General features: G+C 40.4%; 1 protein-coding gene across 4 annotated transcripts in view; it reads right to left on the bottom strand.

Annotated features, from left to right (window-relative positions):
* Nucleotides 1–2,963: 2,963 nt before the first annotated feature.
* Nucleotides 2,964–21,610, bottom strand: part of p4ha1b (prolyl 4-hydroxylase, alpha polypeptide I b) — a 60,786-nt gene continuing 42,139 nt past the window's right edge. For all 4 annotated transcript variants that reach the window (XM_060933363.1, XM_060933364.1, XM_060933366.1 and 1 more), the window contains exons 10-15: nucleotides 17,609–17,708; nucleotides 15,499–15,552; nucleotides 12,425–12,490; nucleotides 10,268–10,336; nucleotides 10,060–10,156; nucleotides 2,964–3,519 (exon numbers count right to left, since the gene is read on the bottom strand). In XM_060933363.1, the coding sequence (XP_060789346.1) occupies nucleotides 3,449–3,519; nucleotides 10,060–10,156; nucleotides 10,268–10,336; nucleotides 12,425–12,490; nucleotides 15,499–15,552; nucleotides 17,609–17,708 (457 nt within the window). In that variant the 3' untranslated portion in view covers nucleotides 2,964–3,448. The remainder of the gene's footprint in view (nucleotides 3,520–10,059; nucleotides 10,157–10,267; nucleotides 10,337–12,424; nucleotides 12,491–15,498; nucleotides 15,553–17,608; nucleotides 17,709–21,610) is intronic.

The following is a 21,610-nucleotide window of genomic DNA, read 5'->3' as shown; positions in this document are numbered from 1 at the left end:
GTCTCACACTCTCATACTGCCACACCCTCTCTCACACTCATACTGCCACACAGTGTCTCACACCCTCTTACACACTCTCATACTGCCACACACTGTCTCACACTCTCATACTGCCACACCCTCTCTCACACCCTCTTACACACTCTCATACTGCCACACACTGTCTCACACACACACACTCTCATACTGCCACACACTCTCTCACACTCTCATACTGCCACACACTGTCTCACACACACAAACACACACACACTCTCATACTGCCACGCACTGTCTCACACACACTATCTCACTCTCATACTGCCACGCACTGTCTCACACTCTCATACTGCCACACCCTCTCTCACACTCTCATACTGCCACACAGTGTCTCACACCCTCTTACACACTCTCATACTGCCACACACTGTCTCACACCCTCTTACACACTCTCATACTGCCACGCACTATCTCACACTCTCATACTGCCACACACTCTCTCACACTCTCATACTGCCACACACTCTCTCACACTCATACTGCCACACACTGTCTCACACCCTCTTACACACTCTCATACTGCCACACACTGTCTCACTCACACACACACACACACACACACACACACACACACACACACACACACACTCTCTCTCATACTGCCACACACTGTCTCACACACACACACTCTCATACTGCCACACACTGTCTCACACCCTCTTACACACTCTCATACTGCCACACAGTGTCTCACACCCTCTTACACACTCTCATACTGCCACACAGTGTCTCACACCCTCTTACACACTCTCATACTGCCACACACTGTCTCACACCCTCTTACACACTCTCATACTGCCACACACTGTCTCACACCCTCTTACACACTCTCATACTGCCACACACTGTCTCACACCCTCTTACACACTCTCATACTGCCACACACTGTCTCACACCCTCTTACACACTCTCATACTGCCACGCACTGTCTCACACTCTTATACTGCCACACACTCTCTCACACTCTCATACTGCCACACATTGTCTCACACTCTCATACTGCCACACACTGTCTCACACCCTCTTACACACTCTCATACTGCCACACACTGTCTCACACCCTCTTACACACTCTCATACTGCCACACACTGTCTCACACCCTCTTACACACTCTCATACTGCCACGCACTGTCTCACACTCTTATACTGCCACACACTCTCTCACACTCTCATACTGCCACACATTGTCTCACACTCTCATACTGCCACACACTGTCTCACACCCTCTTACACACTCTCATACTGCCACACACTGTCTCACACTCTCATACTGCCACACACTGTCTCACACCCTCTTACACACTCTCATACTGCCACACACTGTCTCACACTCTCATACTGCCACACAGTGTCTCACACTCTCATACTGCCACACACTGTCTCACACCCTCTTACACACTCTCATACTGCCACACACTGTCTCACACCCTCTTACACACTCTCATACTGCCACGCACTGTCTCACACACACTCTGATACTGTTAGGCGTTGTGACTTTCTCGGCCTCTAGAGGCCGCTATTGTATCTGTGTCATTTGTGTTTGTTTTGACAGCCATGTGCTTCTTCGTTTTTCATGTGCCTTGTGCCCCACCTGTTCGTTGTTAACTGTCCCGCCTATTTTCTTAATTGCCTAGTTTAACCTGGTCATGTGTTCTATTACTTTGGGTATTTATACTACCCCAGTTTGTGTCTCTAGTTACTAAGTCTTTGTGCTGTTCACTACTAGTCATTGATCTGAGTACTTCTGCCTGTTTTCTTGGGACATTTGGACTGTTTTTGTTTACTTGTAGCCTTGTCTTTTGTATCTTCTGAGCGTTTGGATTTTTGCCTTCTCTCCTTTGGTTTGGATTTTTGGACTTTTGAACTTTTGGATGTTTTCCCTTGTATCTTCTGTGTGTTGGAATTTTACTTTTGTGGATTTTTTTTTTTTTTTTTTTTTTTTTTTATCACGAGCTGTGGATATTACTGGACTTCTGTTAGCTTGGGCTAATAAACCTTTTGAACATTGGCTTTGATCTCACTCCTCTGCACTTGAGTCATTCCTCTGCTTAGCCTAGTGGGTATTGGCTGGGTTACTACACCAGCGACCTGGGTTCGATTCCCAGCCCTACCTAACAGATACTGCCTCACACTTTCTTATACTGCCACGCACTGTCTCACATACACTCTGATACTGCCACACAGTCTCACACACACACACACAGACGATCTCATACTGCCATGCACTGTCTCTGTCTCACACATGGCCGAAGATCCCATACAAGATTCCACATGATGATTATAATTCTATATGTTACATATTTAAACACTCCAAGTCATAGTGGGACCTGAAAGCAGCCACATTAAAATTAGTCCTTAGATACAAAGATTTGGGAATTGGTGGGGAAAACATCTGGATTCTGTCCAGTACACCACAACACCAGGTCTGCTCGTCACATCCAAACCTCAGACTCACCTCCCAGAAAGTGCGGAAATGTCGGTGTTTCATCATAATCTCCACACCACCATGCTGTTGAGTTCTCGACTCTGACTGGTCAGATGCTTAACATTTATGTTTGGAGTCTCCAGGAGCGAGAAGTGCACACTTTTTTTTTTTTTAATTTCTCAAAAGGACACAGAGGTTTTTGTCTAATGGACTTTGAGAGGCTGCTGAAGGAACATTTATAGCAGCTGAAGATCCCCAGTGGTGTTCTGAGGATACCAAGTTCGCATAACATTAAATGTAACTATAACGAGATAAAACGTATGTGTCATTCTTTATATAAATTATAATCATTGGTAAATTACTGCAGTGTATAATCTGCTTCATGATTACAGCGTTCAGCTTTGAAACAAGACAAGGGAAAGAAATCCAGTCATGAAAGGCACATTTTTTTATTTCCATAGAAAACTTTTAAAAACTTTTTAAAATAACACTTCCACAGACACACAAAAAAAAAACCACACAAAGGTTTTGACCTCTTCAGATAAATAAAATTGAAACCCAGGAACAGAAAAAAAAACCATTTGGTCACACCAGGAATTTTAGTTTGTTAAGAAATGTCTGAACATCTGGTTGAAAGCTCAAACCCTGATTTATTTCTGGAAATTAAACGGCTCCTTTGGTCAGAGTTGAACTTGTAAATAAAACACGGCCTTTGTTTTATTGCTTTATTTTTCATGTTTGGAGTGCTTGGATGTTTCAGTGTTTAAAGTTTAGACTGTTTAAAGCCGTAATGGATATCTGGACATTTCTGTGTGCGCGCGCGTGTGTGTGTGTGTGTGTGTAAAATGGTGACCATTTCTCCATGTGAAAACAGACTCATGGCCAATCTAAAACAAAAAAGCAAATGAAATGGGAGATTGTCCATGTAATGATGGTGTGAGGGTGGAGGAAGAGGAGGATGAGGAGGAAATGTTTTCTGTTCGTCATTCTTGTCCGCTGAGGCTGCAGGGTCGCCTGAACTCCTGACCTCTCTCATGGATCCATTTGTTCGACACTGGAATGAGAGAAAGAAGAAAAACCTCATGAAGGAATGGACCCTGAGGGCAGCCATGGCATGAAGGTTAGAGAAGAAGCCCAAAGGGTCGCCAGTTTGATTCCCATGACCAGCAGGGAAAATGTGAGGAGAGTTGGGTGAATGAACAGCACTTTCCCCTCCCTCTGTATCATGGCTGAAGTGCCCTTGAGCAAGGCACCGAACCCCCAACTGCTCCCTGGGCGCTGTAGTATAGCTGCCCACTGCTCTGAATATGTGTGTGCACGCTTCAGATGGGTTAAATCCCGAGGAGGAATTTCACTGTGTACATCCATCATCCGTAACCGCTTATCCTTTGCAGGATCGCAGGCAAGCTATTCTACAGCGCCCAGGGAGCAGTTAGGGGTTAGGTGTCTTGCTCAAAGGCACTTCGACCCAAGGCCCCCCATGTTGACCTAACCGCACATCTTTGAAGTAAGAGATTAATAGAAAAGGAGACCGTCAATGATGGCGTAGCTCACTCTGGCCCCGTCTAGTCCAGAAGGAACGATCTAAAGTGGGCCACCTTGCACAGTTCTACTCTCAACCAGTCCAGCTCAAATATTTATAATATTAATGATATTACATTCAATAAATTGTATTAAATAATAATTAGTCCCGGGCGGCACGGTGGTGTAGTGGTTAGCGCTGTCGCCTCACAGCAAGAAGGTCCGGGTTCGAGCCCCGTGGCCGGCGAGGGCCTTTCTGTGCGGAGTTTGCATGTTCTCCCCGTGTCTGCGTGGGTTTCCTCCGGGTGCTCCGGTTTCCCCCACAGTCCAAAGACATGCAGGTTAGGTTAACTGGTGACTCTAAATTGACCGTAGGTGTGAATGTGAGTGTGAATGGTTGTCTGTGTCTATGTGTCAGCCCTGTGATGACCTGGCGACTTGTCCAGGGTGTACCCCGCCTTTCGCCCGTAGTCAGCTGGGATAGGCTCCAGCTTGCCTGCGACCCTGTAGAACAGGATAAAGCGGCTAGAGATAATGAGATGAGAATAATTAGTCCCTAACTTTGGTAATAACTGTAATGAAGCAAATCTGTGTAGAAGCTATATCCAACCTAGTTCCCCCTACCTTCATGCCAGAAAGAATCAAAATCGGTGAAGAATTGACGGAGAAGAAGCAATTTGTGTGGAAACTGCTCGTTAGGGATTGATTAATTACTCCAGATCTTCATTATTAATTGCAATTTTGCAAATTTGGCTAGAAGCTATATGCACCCCAGGCAGACCTACCTTCCTTCCAAAAAGAATAAAAATCAGTGAAGAATTGAGAGAGAAGAAGCGATTTTTCTGAAATGTGGACGACGCTAGACGGACAACACCTGGCAGCCGGATGAGCTAACGATCGGAACTTGACTTGCAGCGTCTGAAGATGGAGGGGAACATAATTGAGCACCGCATAGTGGACAATCAAAATTTTGGTAGCCACCAACAGAAGAACATTCAGAACTGACTGGAAGACGACTTCAAAAAAACAAACAAACCATAATCCACTATTGTTGGATTTTTCCAGACGAAAAAAGATGGTAAGCGTAGGGTCTTCATGATCAGTGAGCCAGGTGAGCTCAAAAGTCCGAGTGAATATTACTGAATATCTCCAGTGGGGGTCTGTTTGCCCCGACTAAGTTTATTTAACACGTCAACAACAATTTGTGTTCATGGAGACACCAATACTTGCCCTGACATCATTTAATCATATGTTTTAAAGGAGAAATGAAGGCAAATTTTTTATCATCAAAATTCTATTAAATAATTTTATTAAATATCTCATCTCATCTTCTCTAGCCGTTTTATCCTGTTCTACAGGGTCGCAGGCAAGCTGGAGCCTATCCCAGCTATGCTACGTAATACATCAGTCCGTATGTCAAAGCAATGGCCGTAAACGAGATGCGTTGAGACCTGTGCGAGACATCGTAGGAAGGAAGTAAAACGTACAGCGGAAGTCAAAGTGACCGACATCTGCCAACGTTGTCAAAAGACGTGCGCGCTGTCTTTCGAATGCTGATGTAATCAAGCCGGAAGTTTTGTTTGTTTTGATAGCAATCAGGAAAGTTTGAAAAAAGTAGGCAGTAATCGTCATTTAAACTCATTTGTGCAATATTGGAAAACGTTTGGAAAACAGTTTTCAAAATGGCGGCACTGACACCTGGCTGACACGTCACGTTTCGAAGTCTTGCACAAGTCTCGTGAAGATCGCGTGGATAAGCGACGCCTGCCGTGGACCAAACGAACTAAATTCAACACGGCTAAAAACCGAATAGGCTGATAAGTATAATATTTAATTGCAATTCGTTGCCGATACGAGTCACGATAATATAAGGTTACTAAAACCGAAAATGTAACTGAATAACACGTTAAGAAATAAAGCAAAGTTTAAAAATGACTTCAGTTCCCCTTTAAGTCGACGTGAAGCTCAGGCAGAACCAGCCAGCCGACCGTACCATAGCCAGCCTTTGGCACAGACGGATAAAACAGGTTGTTTTTGCCATGCGATATTAATGTCAACATAAACTTGTGTTGTCCGGATACTCCAAATGAGCTGCTGCAGTCCACTGAGCCTGGGTGCACTGGAGAACACGGTGTTTGTGTGTGTGAGGGAATCTTGGAAGACATATTGATATGATCGTAGCCTTGTGAAATGGGGTGTCATCTGGGATTTTGAATGCTGTGTAATATAATAATGTAGCTTCGAATTTGTCTTTGTGGTTCTAAAGGAGAGATATGTGAGAGAGAAATTATATTTTTGTTAAACTGATGATAAATTTTACTAGTGATATTTAAGTAAGTTGGCAAGTTGGCACATGTGTCAGTTTCCTGGGACATTATGCAGGGCTGCCAACTTTTCAAAATTCCTTGGAGTGAGAATTTTTTTTGGGGGGGGTCGACGGCAAAATTTTTCCGCACACCACGCAGTAAGTGGGAATTTTGTATTCAGTTTGATATTCACTTGTCCCCCTGCATTCTGGTGTTTTGTTTGTGGGTCGTCCAGCTGGAGATGGACAATGGGGGAGGGGGGGGTGGTTTTGAGATTTTGGATTTAGTAGATGTTCCTGCATTCTGGTGGATTTTTGGAGTGACCTGCTGTGCCATACCTACATTCTTACACACCCTGACTTGCCAGGCCTTCAGCTTGTGGCCAACAAAAGCATCAAGTTTTGGCTTAAAAGCCCTCACACTAGAAAACTACAGATGACTTCCAATGTTCCTGTAGCCCTATAGACCTGTTTCAGATTTAAAGGCAAGTTCATGTTTGAAAATATTTCATCAGCTAAGCCTAAACACCTTCTGAATTGAAACTAAATGTTAAGTTTTTAATAACTGTTGCAAAAAATAAAATTGTCCCTCACTGACTATTCATTATGCATTTAAGGGCTTTCCCCACCACTGGGTTCAGCAGAAGATTGGCATGGGGAAAAATATCAACAGCAAAAGAACAAATAAAATGCTTAAACAGTAAGCAAAATGTGCATGTGCTACAAGAAACATTAAAATGATTAAGTTTGAACAGTATTGAAACACAAAAAGCTGAACCTTGGCCATAGGTGGGAATGTGCACACAAAGTTGGGCTTAAAAATTTTGGTCATACTTAAATAAGCTCAGGGTCTCTGCACATTTCTGACCAGCAAAAATAATACTTTTTAAGACCATTTTAAGACCACTGAGTATAAAAAATAAGACTACTACCGCGGAACAAATACGTACAGTAAAAAAAAAAAAGCACACTCTAGGTTAAGTTCAAAGCATTTTTTTTTATAAAAAATGTGCATCTTCAGTTTACAAAACAGAACATTAGCTGCCTTCTCGATATTTTAATAGTGGGGTACTGCTGTAAACAAACAGTGAGGAAACAAATTGATCTTCAGTTAACAAAACAGAACATTAACTGCTTTCTCAATATTTTAATAGTAGGGTACTGCCATGAGCATAAACAGTGAGGAAACAAGGAAGTTTGACTACTGATCGAACTGCCTCTGGGGACTGTTGTTGCCCGACTAGCAGCATAGCGCATATGCTTTTCCCCTTTCGAGTGAGCGTCAAGGGCTTTACAGCCCATTGTTGTTAACTTGATGTCTTTCCAACATACCTTACATCTCGCTTCATATTCTGAAGTTGCTGCTGTTAGCCAACTTTTCTATTTTGGCTCCTCAAGCCACTTGTTACTAAACTTACACTTCCCCATCTCCGTTCATGTTCAAGTTCAACCACTTCTTCCTCGTCTGCTCTACTCTCAATGGTTCTACTACCAGTGTTGGGCACGTTACTTTCAAAAAGTAATTAGTTATAGTTACTAGTTACTTTTCCCAAAAAGTAACTGAGTTAGTAACGGAGTTACTTTGTCATAAAAGTAACTAATTACCAGGGAAAGTAATTATTCCGTTACATTTTGTTCCCCCTCAAAAAAAAAATCAAATTCAATTAGTGTAATCATAATAAAAGTGAATGTTAAATGTGTTTAATGACTGAAATGGACACTTAACAGAACCAATTAGTAATGTTATCTACACTATATTAATATTTTTGTGGGACAATGTGAGAAGACATCTATCAAATGTAATATATTTCTGTAGTTATTAAAATTACTAATTACTGGCCACTGACGAGGACAAACGCTTTGTTCCTCGACATAATGTGCATTGCACGTAAACACTCTTGCCTTTTATTTCAAGTAATGAAAAGTCCTGGCTGTATTTCCAGTGTGAAAGCGCAGTGCTGGGCTGACCGCTCGCCACCGCCGGGTCTTCCGATTGAAAGAGTGCGCAGTAGTGCAGTAGGCGTGGCCTACCTACGTATGTTGTCCAAATCTACTCTGATTGGCTTACTGTGCCGTTGTCTCGTGTCTCCCCGCCCCACACGAAAGCAGAGTAAAGAAAGGCTGAGCGAGCAGCGTGCCAGATGAGAACAGCTTTAATAAAGTAACGCATAGTATTTTATTGTAAGTAACGGGAACGGCGTTATAACGATGTAAAAAGTAATTAGTTAGATTACTCGTTACTAAAAAAAAGTAACGCCGTTAGTAACGCCGTTTATTTCTAACGCCGTTATTCCCATCACTGTCTACTACATGGATAAAAGAACACACTGCCCCCAGTGGCGTGGTTCCTGCGCTATTAGAACTAGTGCTAGACACACAACGGCTCTTGTGCTACTTGTTCAGCATCTTGATAACAAACGACGCTGGTTGAATAAATAACGTTAGCGCGGAAAAAAAATCCAGACATATGTTTTTTTTTTCCATTTACCGTAGGCTACCCGGATGAAATTTAATACCTCCCATGTGAAATTTAATACCATAGCTCAAAAAATAGCGAAATATAATGCTTTTTAAGATCTTAAAAAACACATATTAAAAATAAGACTTTTTAAGACTTTTTAAGGATCCGCGGAGACCCTGTAAGCTATATTAATATATTTCTTATTAATTTATTTCTTATCTATGTTTCTTATTAGTAATAGAGCATTTGTCAGGGCCTGTTATCTGACAAATATTCTCTACCTGTCTTGCCCTCTTTGAAACCCTGTCTCCTCAGTATATTGTTCTCTGTCTTTTTTTTTTAATTATTCACAAGTTCAAGTTCTTTGATATTACAGGTGACCATGCTTTATTTACTTTAACTGAGCAATTACATACATCATAAATAATTAAAAATAAATACCCTGTAAATAAACAATAGGTATGGTGACTAATGGCTCTTCTTGCATTTGTAATATTATCTCTTACTTGCTTTATTTTACAACATTTCCAGTATGGCTTCAAATAGTCATAAAGTATGATAACATACAGTAAACAAACTAAAAATGCGCCTTAATAAACATGTGCTAAGGAGGTGCTCTCCCGTGCTGCTTGTTGGGGAAGATAGAGGCTGTGGCACGGCAGGAGGCCTATAATGATTTAGCATGCCTAGTACACAGCTCTCGATATGGCATTAAATATTCTCACAACACTTATAGGCTAAAACGATTAAGAAACTTTATATAAGTTCATAATTACGCCAGTAACACCACACATTGGTGTGCATATGTACAAACCTGTCTGAGACACCCGTCTTCAACTCGGATACCTTCTTCTCTCTCCTCTTCCTCTAAATTGACGGTAGGCAATTATCCAACTTCCGGCGAGTGCAGCATCATTAGATGCGCCACCTACCATAGGGGAGTGTGTACAGAAGGGAACACCTCTCTGCCTGTTTAGCCGTGCGTAAGGCGTAATTGATCGATCGCAAGTGGTTGGCGCGACGCAATGGGTAGCCTAGATTAGATAGATAAACTAGATTTTTTTCTAGCGTGAGAAATCGGAGGTATGGTGTGTGAGCGTGTGAAGACAATCAAATGCGTGTGTCTCACGCTCATTGCGTGAGAGTTGGCAGCCCAGCATTATGGGTGTTGATGATGATGATGATAATAACTTAATAATAAGGAGACAGAAACTGAAGTGAACAACATCAACTGATTTAAAATGTATGAATGAAAAATCAGGTGGATTCGAGTCGAAATGTTCCTCCTGTGTGAAGAACACACTCACCCCACTTGTTGCCCACCAGTACAGGACAGGCCGCGTGTCTTGTGCTGTAATCCCCCTCTCCACTAGGGAAAAGGTTATACCAGAATACTGCTGTTCCCTGCAAAACACACACACACACACCAATTAACACACTTATTAAATACTAATACAATAACTACCATTAGCTAATTCAGTATATAGTGTGAGAGTAATAAAACATGAGTCCTGCCTTTTTGGGCCAAACTGCAGCTCCAACGTCTGGGAAAACTGTAGCGCCCCCTGCTGGCACGTCACTCATCTGCAGAATCAAATTCAACAAGTTTAATAGTCACTTCATTGAAATATCATTTATTTAACTATAATATGTGTAGTTTTTTTGTTCTCGAGCCAGCATTGTGGCAACACATGATCATATATAACATGTCACTTTTTGTTAATCATTTATTATTTGTGTTAACTGATAACAGCTGAACAGAGTAAACACTGTATATACAAAGGCAAAGAGAATAAACTACAGCGACGCTTATAGATTAATACTAAACAGCTACATCATCTGAGGGACATCTAGAGACCAGACCCCAAACAGCTGGAATACTGGTACCAACCAAAGCACAAGCAGTGGGACACTGAATAAACATGAAAGATGTGAGATGAATGGATGAGATGCTGTGTTCTTGAATGGGAGAATAGATAAGTAGCTGGATGGACAGACAAATGGATGGATGGACAGATGAATGGATGGATGGACAGATGAATATTGGGTTGGCTAGATGGGTTGATGGATAGATGGATGGACAAATGTACAATGTACAAATAGATGGATAGATGGGTCACTGGATGGATGGCCAAATGAACGGAGGGGTCACTAGATGGATAGCTGGATAAATGAACAGATGATTGACTATATGGTAGGATGATTGATGGATGGATGGCTCAACAGATCAATGTATGGAGGAGTACATGGATACGGGTATGAATGAAAAGATGGGTAGATGAAATCAGTGGAGAGATGGATTAATGGTTGACTGGCTAAATGGCATGATGGAAGGAAAACTGCAAAATTAGTGGATGGATAGATGGACAAAGGAATGTACAAATAGATAGATAAATGGGTCCCTGGATGGATGGATGGATGGATGGATGGATGGATGGATGGATGGATGGATGGATGGATGGATGGCCAAATGAACAAAGAGTTGGCTAGATGGATGGCCAAATGAACAGAGGGTTGGCTAGATGGATGGGTAGATGATTGGATGGATGGACGAATGGATGAACGGATGGCCAAATGAACAGAGGGTTGGCTAGATGGATAGGTAGATGACTGGATGGATGGATGGATGGCCAAATGAACAGAGGGTTGGCTAGATGGATGGGCGGATGGATGGCCAAATGAACAGAGGGTTGGCTAGCTGGACGGACGGACAGATGGATGGATGGCCAAATGAACAAAGGGTTGGCTAGATGGATGGGTAGATGATTGGATGGCCAAATGAACAGAGGGTTGGCTAGATGGATCAACAGATGGATCAACAGGCTGGAGGAGTACATGGACACACGTGGATGAATGGATAGATGGATAAATCAGTGGAAAGATGGATTATTGGCTGACTGGCTAAATGGATGGATAGATGGATGTACAAATAGATGGGTCAATGGATGGATGGATGGATGGATGGATAGAAAAAGTGAAGAAGTTAAGAAAGTCATGAGTGAAAAAGGTTGCTTTTTATGGTTAAAATTAGGAAACATACAGTACTATAAAAAAGTACTGTATTTCTGGGTACCCTATTATTTAGCATACAAATTTTGCTTTAAATATTTATTTCATGTCTTCTGCATTACTGCATTTTTTTTAAAGAGCTTTTTCCCCCAAAGAAATTAATTTTACAGAAAACACATTTGCATGTCAGTAAAGAAAGTAACATGTTACACAATAAACCACTTTTTCAAACAAATGTGACTGCCAAAGTCTCCAGAAGAACTCTTACACGTTCTCCAAGATGCTCAGAAATACTTAGCAGCCAAAACATAATGTGTATTTGTGTTACTATAGTCTACTTTAAAGAGCTACAGTTTATAATAACTGGCTGTAATAAAACCAGCTACAGACTCAGGCTTATAAATTCAGCTTATAAATATTTTTAAACGCATCATATAACAGATGACAAAATGAAAAGCTCGTACTAAACCCTATACTACTTTATTAGACACTGGAAACCCCATGAGAACATTAATCGTTACAGTAGGTGTGTGTGTGTGTGTGTGTGTGAGAGAGAGAGTGAGAGAGAGACCCAAACCCGTGTGTGAGAGACCCGAATGATGACAGAGGTCATAAGAGATGGACAGGCGAAAGGAGGAGTGATGAATGAGAGTGATAACTCACATAAAAGAGCCAGGTGGCGATTCGGTTCCCTGTGCCAAGCTCTTTGAATGCATCCGGCTCATCTTTCTGGACACACACACACACACACACACACACACACACAGCAAAAACAAAGACACAAACACAGTTAAGACAATATTAAAGAATTATTTAGAGATATATCAGAGGTCGTAGATTTTGTCTCCGGTTATCATTACTGCTTAAAGTGCTGATGACACGAACATGACTCTATGCAATTTCTTAAATAAACTATACAACATGGCAAACATGTTAGATTTCTGTTATAATTACGTGAAAAGAAGCTGCTGTTACGCGAATATCCAACTTTTAATTGCACAGCGCAAGAAAACTGGGTCCGTGGCTCGCGGCCATGTTGTGACATCAGCGGAAGAACACACTGCGGTTCACTGGCTCAATGGAAATGGCGCATGAAAACGCCGGTGAACTCTCTAGCTCTTCCTCTTCTGGGAGTCTAGAATTGTGTTGTGAGTGGGATAGATCGGAAGAATCAAGTGATGACGAACACGGGTGCATCCAACCGTACAGGTTTGAACCTGTTACTGTGCAATCTGAGAGCGACTCCGACCCCGAGATGGACAGCCCAGCATTGAACACCACAAGGTTGGATAACAAGGATTGGTAGGTCAACCCGTATTTGTTCAAAATGTTACGGAATCAATATTTTAATATTGTGTATTGTTGTCTTGCATGTGTAAACACTGCTTATATCATGTAAGCTGTATGCTACACTGAATACATAGTTCCTAATGGAGCATGCAAACGGCTAACATAATAAGCTTACGACTATGCCTGATCCGTGATACATTTAGGATAATATTGGCAGGCACGTCTTCTAGTTTATGGCTTCGTAGTTTTATCCTTGAATGAAGCAAAATATTTGATAACCTACATCAGCGTAAGCAAATGACAATCTGTAGCCTACTTGTCTGGCTAAGTTAGCTTTCCCTCAGTGTTTGCTTTGAGAAACAAGCTTTCACAAGCAAATACATGACTGATATCACGCCGACTTTATGATTACATTTATGATTATCATGAATGTGTACTCTATGATGTGTACTCTATGAGCGCTCTGGAGCGAGTCACTTCCAAGATGGCCGCGCAGACCGCAGTGTTACTATTTTTAGCATCATGTCGGAGCACTCTATAGCTCTATGTACCTTTATCTTATGTCGTTTCTCAACACATGTTCTGACAGTTGGACTGTGTTTGGAGGAGTCGCCTTGTCCCAGGCGACTGCTGGATCCGGCATAGCTACTAGTAGACCCCCTCCGGAATACTGTAGGCACTGCTGATGGTAGCAGCACACGTTTGTGCTGAACTGAACACCCAAGAGATTCCTTTAAGCTGGGAAGGGTGTCCAAAACAATCCAAATCGAAGTGTTCAGAGCACAGGACGGATGTTGGTGAGGGCTCCCACTTGTCACGAGTGCGCCTGACTTGCTTCACCCACTTCGCATGCAGCTCGGGATCTCTGGGAAACTTGAATAAACTTACCCCATCCTTGTGGGTTTTGGAGCAAAAGCCGGCAACACAACGCGATATATATATATATATATATATATATATATATATATATATATATATATATATATATATATATATATATATATATATATAAAACGTATAATAAAAATACTAATAATGATAAACTGAACACCTGCCGCATCAACAACAAACTGGTAAGTTAGGAGGAAGGTTCTTTCGCTGACGTCATATAGCCCCTCCTCCTCTTTCGTCTCCTGGGTGCTGCAGCCCCGTCAAATTTGCCCAAATAGCCGCGTTTTTTATCATAACTTGTAAAATAGGCGCCTTCGTGAATTAATGTATGGATCATCGGGAATTACTTTTTATGTTATAAAACATCGCCAAAGATGTCAAAAACGTGTCATCAGCACTTTAAATCAATCAACTGTTTATTACAACTAGAGACACATTTCTGCAAGAAAATGTGAGTGTGATTGCTCCACTGCAGCACAGAAGTGTCGCATCGAGATATTGCGATTGTGATGATTATTAGGTTGTGACTGGGTGGCTGCTATTGTGTTGTTAAGCTGTTCCAAAGGTGTTGCTATGATGTTGCTAGGTTGTTGCCAGGGTGTTCCCAGATGGTTGCTATGTGGTTGCCAGGGTGTTGCTAGACGTAAAGAGTCAAGTTTGTACAAGTAAGGAATCAAACATTTTGAGGATATTACGTGGTTGCTATGATGTTACTAGGTCATTCCTAAGGTGTTGCTAGGTGGTTGCCAAGGTGTTGCTAGGTGGTTCCCAGGGTGTTGCCAGCTAGTTGCTAAGGTGTAAACAGTCAGTCAATCTTATATAAGTAAAGAATAAAACATTTTGAGAATGCTACGTGATTGCTAAGATGTTGCTAAGGCGTTGCTAGGTGGTTTCTAAGGCGTTGCTATGGTGTTGCTAGGTAGTTTCTAAGGTGTTGATTGGGTGTTGCTAGGTAGTTGCCAGGTGGTTTCTAAGGTGTTGCTAGGATGTTGCCAGGTGGTTTCTAAGGTGTTGTGAGGGTGTTGCTAGATTGTTGCCAGGATGTTGCTAGACATAAAGAGTCGAGTTTGTATCAGGAATAAAACATTTTGAGCACGTTATGTGGCTGCTATGATGTTGCTAGGTGATTGCTAAGGTGTTGCCAGGCTGTTGCTAAGGTGTTGCTAAGCTATCAAACTTGTATGAGAATAACTGTATGAGCATTTTGAGGATGTGCTGTTATAGAAAAATAATCAGTGGTTATGGGGTTGGGAGATGCTGTCATCACCCCTAAATTTATTGTTCCATAACAGCACAACCCATAGTGTTTTATTTCACTTACAGTGACACTGGAGACTCCTTCCATAAATGTTAAATGAACAACTCTTTACAGAAAACATCACCATATCAGTAATTCCATATGTACGTGTTTTAACTGGTCACCAACGTAACGCTGGGCTCGTGTTACTGTTTATTACTTAGTGACAACAACGTTACACTGTCCATAAGAACAGTCATGTAAACACTGAGGAAAACTCATTTTTGTATATCTGTGTAGTGGAGATAAATTAACTCACCCTGCCAAAGTCAAAATGCGGCTCGTACTGTCCTCCAACACCGTAATTTGCTACCTGGGGGGGGGGACGACAAAACACTTTCAGTGAGACTTTAAAGGGGAATGGAAAGGACCAACACAAGTTCATTTATTCGTAAAGATTATAATATTTTGTCCACCAATACACGGCAGTTTTTATCAGTAAACACATCGTTTTTTTACAAATCGACACAATAGTTCGAAATATCACAGATTCAAGCACCCCGCCGAAAACCGTTCTACTCGCGAGGAAGAAGCCGGATATGACGTCAGCGCAGTAACCAGGAAAAATTCTCGGATGAATGTTTACATTCCTTTATACGCGTTGAGTTGCGGAATCATTTTTTTTGTTGTAGATTCCCCTACATATTATGTGAGAATGCCAAATCGATGTGTTGCTGCAGGTTGCTGTAATATTCCTAGCCACAATGTGACACTTTTTAGGTTTTCAAAGGACTCGCATATGAGGAATCTATGGACAAAACAAGTACAACGAACCCGTGCTCAATGTAACATTCACAAAATATTATGTTAAAGGGATAGTTCGGGATTTTTGACATGAATCTGTATGGCATCCCCATCAATAGTGTCGTGCAAACACACTGACTTACCCCTGACAGCATCCTGTGAGTCCAGTTCTTGTCCAGTTTTGGTCCAGACGAAAGTAGTCTGGCTTGTTGGGGTCACGAAAGTAAAACGTTTTTCGTCTCAAAACAGTATGTGTTCAAAAGAGTGATATATTTGCATCACAAAACCGTTGCCAAATAAAAAGTCAAACCTCGCAATCGCTTGGCACTATTTTCTCTCCCTTCTTATCACTGCGCGCTGCCGGCTTCATCCAGCTGCGGCTCCAGCTTCAAGGATAAGCTGGAGCCGCATAAGTAGGAGTCCCGGCGGGTGGTTTGTATTCGATTCGTTTATATCCCGACCTTGTCAGCTGTCAGATTTATGTTCATGGACCCGGTAAGCTGGTAAATAATATTTATTTATTTTTTTCTTTACCAAATTCTAACAGAAAACGAGAGCGCCCGAAAGGGAAAGCCGAGCCGCCTCACGGCTGTAATGCAAATTGCTTTCCTCCTCAGTATACAAGTGCGCTTCCATGTCAGGGAAAAAGAAACTACCACTGCTGCCTATGTAGTGCCCTATTTATACAAATAGGAGTCATTCAGGATTCAGCCATGACACGGAGCAAAAACATGGCTGAAAGGACATTGCATGGACTGCATGGAGCAAAAATCATTATCAGACACTTCGAGTTCTGTATCTGGCACATATGGTTCAAATCGATATGGTTGAATATCTCTAGGTTGAACCTGTGAAAGTTCTCTTTCTTCTAACCCATTATCATCAGATAATTCTTCTGAAAATTCGGACAAATCCACACTAATTTCACTGACAGCCGAGTCAGACATTGCTTTTCCTTGTTGTTTACACGGAGTGGATTACTGCGCTGACATCACAATATGGCGCCCAGATTATCGTATGGCAGCAAAAAAAAACGAACTGGGATAGCGATTACTGCTGATGTTATTGTTAAATATCTTGGATTTTGTGATTTGGATACTAGCTTGCCGTATATCAAAAGAAAGCAAATTTTATGCTAGATCGCGATATGGAAACAGTTTTAGGACAAATTTTAATGTCCATTCCCCTTTAAAATCATCCACCAGATAAATACATATCAAATACTGACTGGTAACTGGACTACCATGCTAACAGCACCAAGTCGCAGGTAAGCTAGCACTGGCCTTCGCAAATGCTGATATAAAGAGTGTGTGTATGGAAATAATAATAATAATAATAATAATAATAATAATAATAATAATATTGGCTGGCTTTATTTCATGGTATATCAGATATCTTCCATTCAGCTACTCATCTTCAATTTGTTCAACATCATGCTAGCTGAATGGAATATATCTGATACACCACTCAACACCAACCAATATATTCTGACATACAATTTGTATCATGGAAAGTATCATACTCTTCACCCCACTCCTAAGTGGGGTAGTCAAAACAAATTATTTACATAAACCTTCCCATCCAGAAATGTTCAAAAGGTTGGTCCAGTAGTTTTAATCGCTCACCTGCAGCTCTTCAGCTGTGAGCATGTCCAGGCCTGTAATGTCCTCGATTCGCTGGTTGATCCTCGCGATCACTGGGTGCTCATAAGCTGTTAACCAGGCACTAAGAGGTGAAAGGTCAGATTCGGGTGAATTAATGCAGGAATGGGTCTTCACAGAAATTCTGTTACATAAAACAAGACAGTATTTGTTGTTTCTTATGCATTCGTTGTTAGCCACATTCGTGAATTAGCATTTAGCATGCTTTAAAACAGACTTTTTTCACCTGGCTCTTGTTTGCTGTTTGACTGCAGCACTGAAGCATTTGCAGGTATAATAATCAGCTCAGAAAAATCCTGCTTTCACACACTTGAAAGACACAACTGGCTAATTAGCAAACATGTTATGAACTTAAAGGAACGAGCTAATTCTCAAGAAACACCCTAATGTAACTTGCAAATTCTCAAAAACATGATGGCTTTAAAGTACAGTAAATTAAAACCATATATGGTTTTAAAAGTGACCAGCTAATTAAACACCTTATGAGCTTAAAGTAACGAGCTAATTCTCAAAAGCACCTTAAGTGCTTAAGGATGTTAGCTAATTTATGAAGAACATTTTATGGTTTTAAAGTAATTAGCTAATTAACAAACATCTTATGAGTTTAAAGATACTAGCTAACTCTCAAAAACACCTAATGGATTTAAAGTAACTAGCTATTTCTCAAAAACACTTTAGGTACTTAAAGATGCTAGCTAACACTCAAAAACACCTTATGATTTTAATGTAACTAGCTAATTAACAAACACCTTATAAGCTTGAAATAACTTGCCAATTCTCAAAAACACCTTAGATACTTAAAGATGCTAGCTAATTCTTAAAAAAATATGGTTTTAAAGTAACTAGCTAATTAACAAACATCTTAAAAGCTTAAATTATCATCACTAGCTAATTCTCAAAAATACCTTAGGTGCTTAAAGATGCTAGCTAACACTCAAAAACACCTTATGATTTTAATGTAACTAGCTAATTAACAAACACCTTATAAGCTTAAAATAACTTGCTAATTTTCAAAAACACCTTAGGTACTTAAAGATGCTAGCTAATTCTTTAAAAAATATCGTTTTAAAGTAACTAGCTAATTAACAAACACCTTAAAAGCTTAAATTATCATCAGTAGCTAATTCTCAAAAACAGCTTAGGTGCTTAAAGATGCTAGCTAATGCTGAAAAACATTTTATGGTTTTAAAGTAACCAGCTAATTAACGAACATCTTATGAACTTAAAGTAACTAGTTAATTCTCAAAAATAAATCAATTTACAGTGTTAATTAACAAACTTCTAAAAGCTTAAAGTAACTAGCTAATTCTCAAAAACACCTCAGGTGCTTAAAGATGCTAGCTAATTATCAAAAATTTATAGTTTAAAGTAACGAGCTCTTTAACAAACATCTTAGGAGTTTAAAGTAAATAGCTAATTCTCAAAACAATTTAGGGACTTCGAGACTTGACTCTCAAAAATATGTTATGGTTTTAATGTAACTAGCTAATTAGCAAAACCCCTCAGGTGCTTAAAGATGCTAGCTAATTATCAAAAGCCTTTTAGGCTGAAAGGTTCTAGCTAGTTATCAAACATCGTATGGACTTAGCATATTAGCTAAATTATGAAGTGATTCCTGAAGTTAATTAAGTGCACTAGAGCGGGGGGGACAAAACCCCGGTGTGAAGTGAGCTCTGAATCTTTCAGTCTGTGTTACAGAACAAAACCCAGGTGAGTGAAGTTTGATTCTTGCTAACAGTTAGCATGCTCATGAAGAGGTGTTAAAAGCTGAGGTAAAGAGGGATGAGAACGATGAGCTTTACTGAAAAGACAGAAAAGATGACAAATAGGTAAAACTGAGCCTGGCTGCTTTTTAGAAATCTTTTTATTGGCATTGAAATGTTCGTTTATTTATAATGTTAGTCATTCTGATTGTAAACACTCAGTACAATGTTAGGGTTGACAAACACTTCCTGTTTCCTCCTTCACCACATCCTTGTGGCAGTGTTGAGCGAGCTATCTAGGCTACATTTAATCACTATAGTAGTGCTGAATTCTTGATTCTGATTGGTCAGGAGTCATCTGGGTGTGTTAACTGTATGTGGGTTCACTTCCTCTTCTCAGAGAGAGAGAACTCAACTCAACTCAACTCAAAATTGAACTTGAACTCTGCGCTGCCTGAATTCCAGCTACACTGAGGTCATATCTGCCTACAGACAGCTGTGTTCTGATTGGACGATTTCTTTTGCTCTTATCTGTGTCAGCCAATGAGGAGACAGAATCTCCTCTCTGTCAGGCGAGGCTCATTCTTGTCACCATGGGTCACGTTCTCTCCCTCTTTCTCGCTCACTCCCTTCCTCTCTAGTCTTGTTCTGTTCTTTTCCTCTTTCACTCTCTCCCTTTTTCTTTCTCCATTTTCTTCTCTGTAACTCTTTCCTTTCTCTTCTACCCACCCAGCTATCATTTTATTTTTCTCTCATCTCTCACTCCTTTTCTTTCTTTGTCTGTTTCTCAACTTACTGCACTCTTTCCCCTCTTTTCACCAATCACATTATTCTCTCTTAAATTTTCTCTGTCCATCTATTTGTCCCCCTCATTTCTCACTCCTTTCTTTGTGCTTCTCCCTTTATTCAACTTTTATTTTTTCTCTTTATCATATCTATCATTGCTGTTCTCTCTTCCTTTTTCTCCTTCACTCTTTTCCTTGACGCTCCCCTTTATTCCACTTTTTCTTTAGCACATTTTTCTATCTATCTGTCTATCTATCGTTGCTGTTTTTTCTTTCTCGCTCTTTTTCTCTCATGCCTTTCCTTGACGCTCCCCTTTATTCCACTTTTTCTTTAGCACATTTTTCTATCTGTCTGTCTGTCTGTCTATCATCGCTGTTTTTTCTTTCTTGCTCTTTTTCTCTCATGCCTTTCCTTGACTCTCCCCTTTATTCCACTTTTTCTTTAGCACATTTTTCTATCTATCTATCTATCTATCTATCTATCTATCTATCTATCTATCTATCTATCTATCTATCTATCTATCTATCTATCTGTCATTGCTGTTTTTTCTTTCTCGCTCTTTTTCTCTCATGCCTTTCCTTGACACTCCCCTTTATTCCACTTTTTCTTTAGCACATCTATCTATCTATCTATCTATCTATCTATCTATCTATCTATCTATCTATCTATCTATCTATCTATCATTGCTGTTTTTTCTTTCTCGCTCTCTTTTTCTCTCATGCCTTTACTTGACACTCCCCTTTATTCCACTTTTTCTTTAGCACATTTTTCTATCTATCTATCTATCTATCTATCTATCTATCTATCTATCTATCTATCTATCTATCTATCTGTCATTGCTGTTTTTTCTTTCTCGCTCTTTTTCTCTCATGCCTTTCCTTGACACTCCCCTTTATTCCACTTTTTCTTTAGCACATCTATCTATCTATCTATCTATCTATCTATCTATCTATCTATCTATCTATCTATCTATCTATCTATCTATCATTGCTGTTTTTTCTTTCTCGCTCTCTTTTTCTCTCATGCCTTTACTTGACACTCCCCTTTATTCCACTTTTTCTTTAGCACATTTTTCTATCTATCTATCTATCTATCTATCTATCTATCTATCTATCTATCTATCTATCTATCTATCTATCATTGCTGTTTTTTCTTTCTCACCCTCTTTTTCTCTCATGCCTTTACTTGACACTCCCCTTTATTCCATTTTTTCTCTTCTTCAGCACATTATTCTCTCTCTATCTATCTGATTTTATTTTCCCCTCATCTCTCACTCCTCTTTCTTTGTTTCTCCCTTGATTCCACTTCTCTTTTCCTCGTCTATCTATCGATCTATCATTGCTGTTCTCTTCCTTTTTCTCCTTCACGCCTTTCTTTGACTCTCCCCTTTATTCCACTTTTTCTTTAGCACATTTTTTCTTTGCCTATCTATCATTGCTGTTTTTTCTTTCTCTCTCTTTTTCTCACGCCTTTCCTT

This window comes from Neoarius graeffei, chromosome 11, assembly GCF_027579695.1.
Source record: "Neoarius graeffei isolate fNeoGra1 chromosome 11, fNeoGra1.pri, whole genome shotgun sequence".
In the NCBI taxonomy this organism is placed as follows: Eukaryota; Metazoa; Chordata; class Actinopteri; order Siluriformes; family Ariidae; genus Neoarius; species Neoarius graeffei.
Note: the sequence above shows the minus strand (reverse complement) of the source record. Positions and strands in the feature narration are given on the sequence as shown.